This window comes from Brienomyrus brachyistius, chromosome 12 (genome assembly GCF_023856365.1).
Source record: "Brienomyrus brachyistius isolate T26 chromosome 12, BBRACH_0.4, whole genome shotgun sequence".
Taxonomy (NCBI): domain Eukaryota; kingdom Metazoa; phylum Chordata; class Actinopteri; order Osteoglossiformes; family Mormyridae; genus Brienomyrus; species Brienomyrus brachyistius.
Window position 1 is genome coordinate 18,195,750 of NC_064544.1, and position 12,048 is coordinate 18,207,797.

A 12,048-nucleotide genomic window follows, 5' to 3' on the forward strand; every position below is an offset into this window, starting at 1 on the left:
ATATTACTAGATATTGCAGTTTTAAAATTGATCCTCAATAAGGCCCAAAAAAGGCCTAAAACATATGAGCCCCATCCCTTGAAAATCTATTTATTATTGGCCTGAAATTTTGTAATTTTCCTATTAGGAGGAATATCCTCCAGCATGATTTTTTAGGCAAATGAGAGGTGGTCAGTTGGGAAGTTTTTCTTAAATCTGATGGATTGAGATGGATAAACTATATAGAAGACAGTAGGCTGCCCACAGATTTTGGAAAATAATTCAAGCAACATTCACACCCAGCACCTCAAAGGTTGTGTCCCTGTTAATTTAGTTAGTGGGTCACCAACATGCCGACAACAGAATCCATAAATATCGGCCATATTAGTGAAAGTAGTAAAATTAGACAACAGAAGAACTGAAATTCTGAAGTTCTGCAAATCCTTGTTCTTCTCTTCTATGAATGTGTTCAGGTGACAAAAGCTGGAAAAGCCACAGGCATGCTGAAAATCTTACCCCTCTTATGGGTTCTTGGTTCCTTGAAATATCAGCATTCAGAACATCTTGCTTCCCGTCTTGATCCTGGACCTCATGTGACTCACAGACAGGCCTGTCTCCAAAAATGTTTTTTCCCAAGGGTACAAGTCTTCCATAACAGTCTTTTTCCAGTACGGGTTGCATGGTGTAAACTGGAGCATCAGAAGGTTCATATAATAGTTCTATTGTTTGAGTTTTCTCTGCAGATATTTGGCCGAAACTAGGATTAGCTGTTATAATTTCAGCCGTTGTGCTTTTCACACTTGGTGACTTGAATGTTTCTTGATCAAGCTGGATCCCATGAAGCGATGCAGCAGATTCCAGAGATGCAGGTGGCACTTGTATGGATGTTTGTCTAGATGACTCTACCCATAAGCCTTGAAAATCAGCAGTGGTTTCACTTGCGACAGAGGAGCATAAAACAGACTCTTGTTTTTCTGTGTTATATTCAGATAGCATATGATCCAGTCTCGCTGCCACTGGTTGAACTTTATCCATTTGAAGAACCTTTTCGGGTTCTTGTGGTACACTACCATGTTCATCATCAAGTGACTTAAGCATCCCGGTGTGTAAACTATCTGGTGATAGATGTACAATACATTGGGTATGAGAAACTTTTAGTTCGGGAGATACAGGTTTTGTCTCTGATGTGGTTAATCGAGTTGAAATTTGTTGATATTCAGCTGGTGCCAACTGTCTCTCTTCTGTTTTTGAAAACAAAGATTCTGGTGAAGATTGTCCAAGTACTGTTTCTAATATCAGCGAATCAAGAGATATTGGTCTATATTCAGTGACTGACTCTAATGATATTGGTCTACCTCTATGGTTTGGGTCAAATGCGACTGATTCAGACGATTCTTCATGATAATCCTTATCAGATACTAATGAGGAAGGAGATCTAACATCTGTTTCCGCCGAAACTGAATCTACAGTGACTCGATATTGTGGCAATACTTCAATAACTTTGCACTCTATCGCACATGGTACAGGTGATATTCCATACTGAGCTACCGAGCAGTCAGGGGACAGTGGCCCTTGTTCAGCTTTTGAAGATATCGATTCAGGTGACAATGGCTTATCTTTAGTCAGTAGCATTGATGGCTCAAATTTGGAGGTTGCATGTTCAGGTAAGGGCGAGTCAGGTAATAGTGACCTTGACTCATCAACCGATGCTGCTGCTGCAGGTGATGGCTTTGATGACACTGGTAGGCACTCAAGAGATATCGACTCCATTTCAGTGGCCTGAATTTTGCCTTGTTCACACAGCAGAACCTCAGAGCTGGGTGTGATGTTAGACAGAATTGTAGATGCAAAGTGATAATCTTGTTTGAGATTTTGAGATGTATCTTGCCATGCCAAAGATGTACTAGCTGTTTCAGTGTCTCCGATGTATTCAAAGACACCTGGTTTATCCCTGAAAGTCTCTCCTTTGTACATAGGATCATACACCTGGGAAATTAATTTCCATAAGACTGGCTTGAATGTGAGTCTGTAATCAGATACTTGCATTGCCAGTTCTGGTGTTGACCATGCAAATTTTGGTTCTGGGGAAGATAATTCACTAATTAATGCTTTGTTTTCAGGTATTGAAATATTCAATGGAGCACAGCTGGTAGCCAATCTATCTTTGGAGAATAGTTCAGGTGATATCAGTGTACATTCAGTTTGTGAGCTCATGGACTCAGGTGATTGTCCTCGACATTCTTGAAAAGAGGTTTCAAAATAGGTTTCACATGCATATTCAACATCAGATGTCATTGATTCTGGTGAGGATGATCTGTCCACTACAGTTGAAAATGATGATTCTAGTATTAGTGGTCTATATTCTGGTATGGGTGAGTCAGGTGACAGTAACCTGAATTCATTAATAGATCCTGTTGATTGAGGTGATGCTGGTCTATCATCAAGATGTAAAGTTTCAGGAAACAATTCAGAATCATTCCTTGACAACTGTGACTCAGGAGAGGCTGATCTATACCCTACCCCTAATATTGTACAATCAGAAACTGGCACATTATACTGAGGAACAGGGGAATCTGGTGAGAGTACCCTGAATTCATCAATAGATCCTGTTGATTCAGGTGATGCTGGTCTATTATCAAAATGTAAAGATTCAGGAAACAATTCAGAATCATTCTCTGACAACTGTGACTCAGGTGAGGCTGATCTATGCCCTACTGCTAATATTGCACAGTCAGAAACTGACACATTATACTGAGGCACAGGGGAATCTGGTGAGAGTAACCTGAATTCATTAATAGATCCTGTTGATTCAGGTGATGCTGGTCTATCATCAAGATGTAAAGATTCAGGAAACAATTCAGAATCATTCTCTGACAACTGTGACTCAGGTGAGGCTGATCTATAGCATGTTCCTAATTTTGCAGAATCAAAAACTGACACATTACACTGAGGTACAGGGGAATCTGGTGAGAGTACCCTGAATTCATTAATAGATCCTGTTGATTCAGGTGATGCTGGTCTATCATCAAGATGTAAAGATTCAGGAAACAATTCAGAATCATTCTCTGACAACTGTGACTCAGGTGAGGCTGATCTATACCCTGCTTCTAATGTTGCAGAATCGAAAACTGGCACATTATACTGAGGTACAGGAGAATCTGGTGAGAGTAACCAGAACTCATTAATAGATCCTGTTGATTCAGGTGATGCTGGTCTATCATCAAGATGTAAAGATTCAGGAAACAATTCAGAATCATTCTCTGACAACTGTGACTCAGGTGAGGCTGATCTATACCCTACTGCTAATACTGCACAGTCAGAAACTGACACATTACACTGAGGTACAGGGGAATCTGGTGAGAGTACCCTGAATTCATTAATAGATCCTGTTGATTCAGGTGATGCTGGTCTATCATCAAGATGTAAAGATTCAGGAAACAATTCAGAATCATTCTCTGACAACTGTGACTCAGGTGAGGCTGATCTATACCCTACTGCTAATACTGCACAGTCAGAAACTGACACATTATACTGAGGTACAGGGGAATCTGGTGAGAGTACCCTGAATTCATTAATAGATCCTGTTGATTGAGGTGATGCTGGTCTATCATCAAGATGTAAAGTTTCAGGAAACAATTCAGAATCATTCCTTGACATCTGTGACTCAGGAGAGGCTGATCTATACCCTACCCCTAATATTGTACAATCAGAAACTGGCACATTATACTGAGGAACAGGGGAATCTGGTGAGAGTAACCAGCATTCATTAATAGACCCTGTTGATTCAGGTGATGCTGGTCTATCATCAAGATGTAAAGATTCAGGAAACAATTCAGAATCATTCTCTGACAACTGTGACTCAGGTGAGGCTGATCTATACCCTACTGCTAATATTGTACAGTCAGAAACTGACACATTATACTGAGGTACAGGGGAATCTGGTGAGAGTACCCTGAACTCATTAATAGATCCTGTTGATTCAGGTGATGCTGGTCTATCATCAAGATGTAAAGATTCAGGAAACAATTCAGAATCATTCTCTGACAACTGTGACTCAGGTGAGGCTGATCTATACCCTACTGCTAATATTGTACAGTCAGAAACTGACACATTATACTGAGGTACAGGGGAATCAGGTGAGAGTAACCTGAATTCATTAATAGATCCTGTTGATTCAGGTGATGCTGGTCTATCATCAAAATGTAAAGATTCAGGAAACAATTCAGAATTATTCTCTGACAACTGTGACTCAGGTGAGGCTGATCTATACCCTGCTTCTAATGTTGCAGAATCGAAAACTGGCACATTATACTGAGGTACAGGAGAATCTGGTGAGAGTAACCAGAACTCATTAATAGATCCTGTTGATTCAGGTGATGCTGGTCTATCATCAAGATGCAAAGATTCAGGAAACAATTCAGAATCATTCTCTGACAATTGTGACTCAGGTGAGGCTGATATATACCCTACCCCTAATATTGTACAATCAAAAACTGGCACATTATACTGAGGTACAGGAGAATCTGGTGAGAGTACCCTGAACTCATTAATAGATCCTCTTGATTCAGGTGATGCTAGTCTATCATCAAGATTCAAAGATTCAGGAAACAATTCAGAATCATTCTCTGATAGCTGTGATTCAGGGGAAGGTGACCTACGATCAATCAAGAACATAGAAAGGTTAGGTACTAATAGTGTGTATTCATCAGGATATTCAGTGGGTGGTGGTCTCTCTGCTGTGGCTAACAATAATGATTCTTGTGATGATGGTCTCTCTTTAGTATCTAATGTAACTGATTCTGGTGACATTGATCTACATTCAGGTATTGATTCTGGGGATACTGGTCTACTTCCTTGTTTCAGTTTAAATGTCATTGTTTCAGGTGATCCAGGGCTAATATTAATTTGGGAAAAAGTTGAATCTGTAATGACTCTACATTGTGGGAATACTCCTGTAGCTTCAAGTGCTTTATACCCTATAATAGGCAGTATAGGTGATGCCATTCCATACTGCGGCACTGGGAAGTCAGGGGATACTCGCCCATATTCTGCTTTTGAAGATATCGATTCAGATGACACTGGCCTATCCTTAGTTGGTAACATTGATGGCTCAAATTTGGAGGTTCCATATTTAGGTAAGGGGAAGTCAGGTGATAGTGATCTGAAGTCATCAACCGATTTTGCTGATGCAGGTAATGGCATTGATGACACCAGTCGGCACTCGAGAGATAATGGCTCCTGCTTAGTTTCAGTGACCTGAATTTTGCCTTGTTCATACAGCAGAACCTCATCACTGGGTGTGATGTCAGACAGAACTGCAGATATAGAGTGATAATCTTGCCTGACAGTTTGAGATGCATCATGCAATTCCAAAGGTGTTTTGGGGAACGACGCTGTGTCCATGTTCCCTATGTATTCAAAGACACCTGGTTTATCCCAGAAAGTCTCTCCTTTGTACATAGGGTCATAAACCTGGGAAATTAATTTCCATAACACTGGCTTGAATGTGAGTCTGTAATCAGATATTTGCATTGCCAGTTCTGGTGATGACCATGCACATTTCAGATCCGCTGTAGATAACTCGGTTTTCACTGATTTGTTTTCAGGTACTGACATACTCATTGGAGCAAAGCTAAAACCTAATCTATCTTTGGAGAATAGCTCGGGTGATATCAGTGTACATTCAGTTTGTGAGCTCATGGATTCAGGTGATTGTCCTCGACATTCTTGAAAAGAGGTTTCAAAATAGGTTTCACATGCATATTCAAAATCAGATGTTATTGATTCAGGTGAGGATGATCTGTCCGCTACAGTTGAAAACGATGACTCCAATATTAGTGGTCTATATTCCGGTATGGGTGAGTCAGGTGAGAGCAACCTGAATTCATTAATAGATCCTGTTGATTCAGGTGATCCTGCTCTATCATCAAAATGTAAAGATTCAGGAAACAATTCAGAATCATTCTCTGACAACTGTGACTCAGGAGAGGCTGATCTATACCCTACCGCTAATATTGTACAGTCAGAAACTGACACATTATACTGAGGTACAGGGGAATCTGGTGAGAGTACCCTGAACTCATTAATAGATCCTGTTGATTCAGGTGATGCTGGTCTGTCATCAAAATGTAAAGATTCAGGAGACAATTCAGAATCATTCTCTGACAACTGTGACTCAGGTGAGGCTGATCTATACCCTGCTTCTAATGTTGCAGAATCGAAAACTGGCACATTATACTGAGGTACAGGGGAATCTGCAGAGAGTACCCTGAACTCATTAATAGATCCTGTTGATTCAGGTGATGCTGGTCTATCATCAAGATGTAAAGATTCAGGAAACAATTCAGAATCATTCTCCGACAACTCTGACTCAGGAGAGCCTGATCTGTAGCCTGCTTCTAATTTTGCAGAATCGAAAACTGACACACTATACTGAGGTACAGGGGAATCTGGTGAGAGTACCCTGAACTCATTAATAGATCCTGTTGATTCAGGTGATGCTGGTCTGTCATCAAAATGTAAAGATTCAGGAGACAATTGAGAATCATTCTCTGACAACTGTGACTCAGGTGAGGCTGATCTATACCCTGTTTCTAATGTTGCAGAATCGAAAACTGGCACATTATACTGAGGTACAGGGGAATCTGCAGAGAGTACCCTGAACTCATTAATAGACCCTGTTGATTCAGGTGATGCTGGTCTATCATCAAGATGTAAAGATTCAGGAAACAATTCAGAATCATTCTCCGACAACTCTGACTCAGGAGAGCCTGATCTGTAGCCTGCTTCTAATTTTGCAGAATCGAAAACTGACACATTATACTGAGGTACAGGGGAATCTGGTGAGAGTACCCTGAACTCATTAATAGATCCTGTTGATTCAGGTGATGCTGGTCTATCATCAAAATGTAAAGATTCAGGAAACACTTCAGAATCATTCTCTGACAACTGTGACTCAGGAGAGGCTGATCTATACCCTACCGCTAATATTGTACAGTCAGAAACTGACACATTATACTGAGGTACAGGGGAATCTGGTGAGAGTAACCAGCATTCATTAATAGACCCTGTTGATTCAGGTGATGCTGGTCTATCATCAAAATGTAAAGATTCAGGAAACACTTCAGAATCATTCTCTGACAACTGTGACTCAGGAGAGGCTGATCTATACCCTACCGCTAATATTGTACAGTCAGAAACTGACACATTATACTGAGGTACAGGGGAATCTGGTGAGAGTACCCTGAACTCATTAATAGATCCTGTTGATTCAGGTGATGCTGGTCTGTCATCAAAATGTAAAGATTCAGGAGACAATTCAGAATCATTCTCTGACAACTGTGACTCAGGTGAGGCTGATCTATACCCTGCTTCTAATGTTGCAGAATCGAAAACTGGCACATTATACTGAGGTACAGGGGAATCTGCAGAGAGTACCCTGAACTCATTAATAGATCCTGTTGATTCAGGTGATGCTGGTCTATCATCAAGATGTAAAGATTCAGGAAACAATTCAGAATCATTCTCCGACAACTCTGACTCAGGAGAGCCTGATCTGTAGCCTGCTTCTAATTTTGCAGAATCGAAAACTGACACACTATACTGAGGTACAGGGGAATCTGGTGAGAGTACCCTGAACTCATTAATAGATCCTGTTGATTCAGGTGATGCTGGTCTATCATCAAAATGTAAAGATTCAGGAAACACTTCAGAATCATTCTCTGACAACTGTGACTCAGGAGAGGCTGATCTATACCCTACCGCTAATATTGTACAGTCAGAAACTGACACATTATACTGAGGTACAGGGGAATCTGGTGAGAGTAACCAGCATTCATTAATAGACCCTGTTGATTCAGGTGATGCTGGTCTATCATCAAGATGTAAAGATTCAGGAAACAATTCAGAATCATTCTCTGATAACTGTGATTCAGGAGAGGCTGATCTATACCCTACCGCTAATATTGTACAGTCAGAAACTGACACATTATACTGAGGTACAGGGGAATCTGGTGAGAGTAACCTGCATTCATTAATAGACCCTGTTGATTCAGGTGATGCTGGTCTATCATCAAGATGTAAAGATTCAGGAAACAATTCAGAATCATTCTCTGATAACTGTGATTCAGGTGAAGCTGATCTATACCCTGCTTCTGATGTTACAGAATCGAAAACTAACACATTATACTGAGGTACAGGGGAATCAGGTGAGAGACATTTGAATTTATGAATTGATCCAGTAGATTCGTGTGATGATGGTCGACCTTCAACGTTCATAGATTCAAGCCACAATTCAGAATCTGTCTCTGATATTTGTGATTCAGGAGATGCTGATCTATATCCTGCTTCTAATTTTGTAGAATCCGAAACTGACACATTACACGGATATACAGGAGAATCAGGTAAAAGTAACCTGAATTCATTAACAGACTCTGTTGATTCAGCCGATGATGACCTACATCCAGTCTTCAGCAATGCAAACCCAGGTGATAAAGGTCTATATTCATCGAGAGATTCAGGAGATAGTGGTCTCTCTTCTGTGACTGAATATAGAGATTCTGGTGATGATGGCCTTTCTTCAATTTCCAATATAACTGAATCCGAAAGCTCTGATCTACTTTCAAATACAGATTCTGGGGATACTGGTCTACTTGTATGTTCTACATTAAATGCCATTGATTCAGGTGATAGTGTCCTGTAATCATTGTCAGACGTCACTGACAAAGGTGATACTGATCTAAAATCTTTTTCTGACAAAGCTGAATCTGTACTGACTCTATACTGTGGGAATATTTCCACTTCTGGAATTCCACATTCAATTACAGGTGGTACAGGAGACTTGGGTAGATATTGAGGTATTAGTGAGTCAGGGGAGTGTCGCTTTTGTTCTGTAACAGATGCTATCAATTCAGGTGATGAAGACCTATATTGAATCAACAGAACTGATGGGTCAGGTGTTGAGGGACTATATTCAGGTATAGGAGAGTCAGGAGATAATGACTTAAATGTACATACTGATGTAAGTGATTCTGCTGGTGATAGTCTATGTTCCTCGCATAGCATTACTGGCACTTCAGGCAATAATTCAAAACCACACTCAGGGGAGAGGGATCGGCATTCATTGTCTGAAATCAGAGATTCAGTTGAGGAGGATGTGTACTTAGTTTTTGATGCAAGTAAATATGGTACAGTGGTATTCCCAGGTAATACAGATCCTGGTGACTCTAGTTTGCTTGCCATAGTGCCTGGCATGTTGCTTTCTGTGTCACGTGTAATTGCTTCTGGCAATGCCTTATGATCATCTAATAGGGGGGCCTCAAGGGAGACTGGAAACTCACTAGCTGGATCATATGACATCTGAATATTGCCAGTTGTAGAGACTCCCACGAGATTTATCTTCTGTTGGTTCTGCTGTAATTCAGGGTTATTGGGTTTACCCTCTAATAGCCTAAATTCAGGAGTCAATGGATTCAATTGAACAGGTGCGACCTGAAACTCAGATGGTGCCTGAGCAAAGCCAAGCATTTCTTCATCCATGTCACATTCCGGCCTACTGGTTGGTGATTCGCCCATGTATGGGAGAGGGGCCATGAACATCCTCCTTTTCTGTCCCAATTCAGAACACATGAGCTCGGAGCCGTCATCAAGCTCTTGCTGCCCATCTGTGGGCTTTGGTCCTACTTCTTCACCGGTGGACTCAAGTAGCACCACGTCATACCCAAAAATGGTTTTGTAGAACCTGTCTGATATTTCATCGATATGCTGCCGCGCGAATACATCTCTTTGGGTAAACTGGCTTGGTTCTGGCACATCCTGGGGGGCGTGGCTAGCTTCTCCCAGCCGGACTGACACAGGGGTCACCTTAGGAATCATTGCAAAGGAAGCAGTCGACACATAAGTGCGTTCATAAGGTGGCTGTTTTGGCTCCCTTGGCAACGCCTGAAAGTCTGCTTCTGCTTGATCATACCCTGAGGGTAAGATGTCCCCAAAATCTGTGCCCGGCACAGGCAGCCCTTCTGCAGCAGCCCCAGCAAACCCACGCAAGGCTGGGCTTAACTCAGCACTACGCTTCCCGACAGCCAATGCAAGTTCAATAGAGCTGGAGTGTGAAGGGTCAGGGTAGCTGGCACAAAGCTCTCTGGAAGCAGATTTCCCTTCGCACACTTGGTACGACTGTGGCTCGAGATTCAAGGGAGCTGTTCTGTATACTGTGAAAAAGGGACTTACTTGTTTGGTTGTTCCCCGATGAGCCAATGCTGCTTTGGCGTTTTCAGATGAGAATATAGTAGCACTGGCATCGGCCCTGAAACATTAGAACAAAGTCCATTCAGAGGAGCAGTTTTGTCTTATATTTAGACATAAATTCACAAATCAGTAAGCAGACTGTTTCACAGTATTTTAACACTTAACTAGGAAATAAAACCAAAATCATCTCTCTGATATGAAGCTACAATGCCAAATTCAAAATTAAATGATGTACAATGTAATTTCCTGGTACTTCTGTAGGTCACATTGCGATTACCCCTGCTGGCCAGGTTCCTTGTTGGAATCTACATGCGGTGTGGTCTCATGAAGAGAGGAGATGCTGGCAGAAAGGTCCTCCTGTGACACCACGGGAGGAGGCTGGCCAAACCCTTGCTGCCTGGACAATGTCTCCACCCGCCTGATTGTTCTGGGACTGTCGATGTCCTCATGCAGTGCAGAGAAACCTAGACATGCACATTAACAAACCATAATCTTCACAGATTCTTAGCACACCAAAGGAGGAAATTTCCCAAATTTAAAGTTTTACTTATACAGCAGTACATGCAAAATTCCGTATCGTATCATACTTTCACCGTGATCCAGTGCAATGGTCTTCTCGATGTCCTCATAGGTCCGTGAAGATTGCTCCAAACTGTACTTGATTTTTGTTTCAATAAGATGCACAATGTCCATTCTGTTGATCTTAGTTAGCTTTTTAATCAGGATACTCTCTGTTTAAAAACAGGAACATATAAGATTTTCGATTGCAGATGTCATATAAATATCTCATATAAAGGATGTCAAGGTGAAGTTAGTAGTCTAATAAATGATTTTCTTAGGGAATTTCTTGGTCACTTTGTTCCACAGACACACTTTGTATCGATGAAAAGCCATTTCAGCCATTGCATATATACAGTACATATTCTCAGGCAGGAGAAGAATGTTTCCTGGAACGAGACCCACCTGTGGCCTCATCTCCACCCCTGTTCATCCAGTACTTCAGCAGAGCATGACTTTGGTCTTGCAGAGAGTTGGGGTTCTCAGCTCTAATCTGATGGATCTGATCTTCAGTGAACTCCAGCTCCTGGGCCAGTTCTAGATTCAGATTTGGGAACCAAAGTTCAAAACTCTGCATGAAATAGACTGATTCAAATGAACAGCATCACCATCTTAACACTATCTTAAAAGTACATTAAGATTGTCTATGTACGTATTTCGCAAACCTTGGAGACCCCCAGACGGTCCTCATTTTTATTCCGTCCCAATTCCCTGAGACTTTGGAGGGAGCAAAAATGTGTACCACCTGGGGGTCCCCGAGGACTGGCTTGAGAAACACTGGTCTATGTTATGTCTCAGATGGCAAAGATCTCATATTTTGAATAAAACTGTACACACTACAAGTGCTATTCAGTTTTTTGCAAAGATAATTTAAAATGCAGTCATACAACCCTGTGAAACAAAACCTTGACCTCTGCATACTATTATTGAACTGGCCTGTTCTTTATGCTATAGTGTATTGTTTACACATACTGAAAATCTCATCCAGGTTTTAAACTAGGACGCTCGACCATATCCAGGACACCTCTTGAATCTGGTGGTTAATTCTACGCCATGCCGATGACGTGTGAGACTTCAGACTTGATCCCACCATAGGGGTTACAGCCATCACTCACCCGTCCAGCTGAAGCCTAAGTGGTCAGCAATGATAGCCAACCGCTCCTTCTTCCTTTCCATATCCTCCTGTGGATCTACTGTAAACATTACCAAAGCAGGAGAGCTATCGTCAGGGGGGCAGCAGAATGGGCACATTGGGTCACATTTAGG

The 12,048-nt window shown here is 41.5% G+C and overlaps 1 protein-coding gene and 1 long non-coding RNA gene across 2 annotated transcripts in view; one reads left to right on the forward strand and one right to left on the reverse strand.

Annotated features, from left to right (window-relative positions):
- Positions 1-12,048, reverse strand: part of LOC125704946 (ankyrin-2-like) — an 82,906-nt gene that overhangs the window by 10,142 nt on the left and 60,716 nt on the right. Inside the window, 12 exon segments of the mRNA XM_048971118.1 lie at positions 496-3,452; positions 3,648-4,232; positions 4,428-5,888; positions 6,084-6,278; positions 7,059-7,391; positions 7,587-7,643; positions 8,034-9,840; positions 10,207-10,282; positions 10,502-10,688; positions 10,812-10,955; positions 11,188-11,319; positions 11,898-11,975. Coding sequence (XP_048827075.1) covers positions 496-3,452; positions 3,648-4,232; positions 4,428-5,888; positions 6,084-6,278; positions 7,059-7,391; positions 7,587-7,643; positions 8,034-9,840; positions 10,207-10,282; positions 10,502-10,688; positions 10,812-10,955; positions 11,188-11,319; positions 11,898-11,975 — 8,012 coding nt within the window.
- LOC125704948 (uncharacterized) lies at positions 3,081-7,943 on the forward strand. The gene is made up of 7 exons (XR_007381297.1): positions 3,081-3,125; positions 3,321-3,452; positions 4,233-4,295; positions 6,027-6,221; positions 7,197-7,391; positions 7,587-7,643; positions 7,839-7,943. It is a non-coding gene; the product is annotated as an uncharacterized LOC125704948 (long non-coding RNA).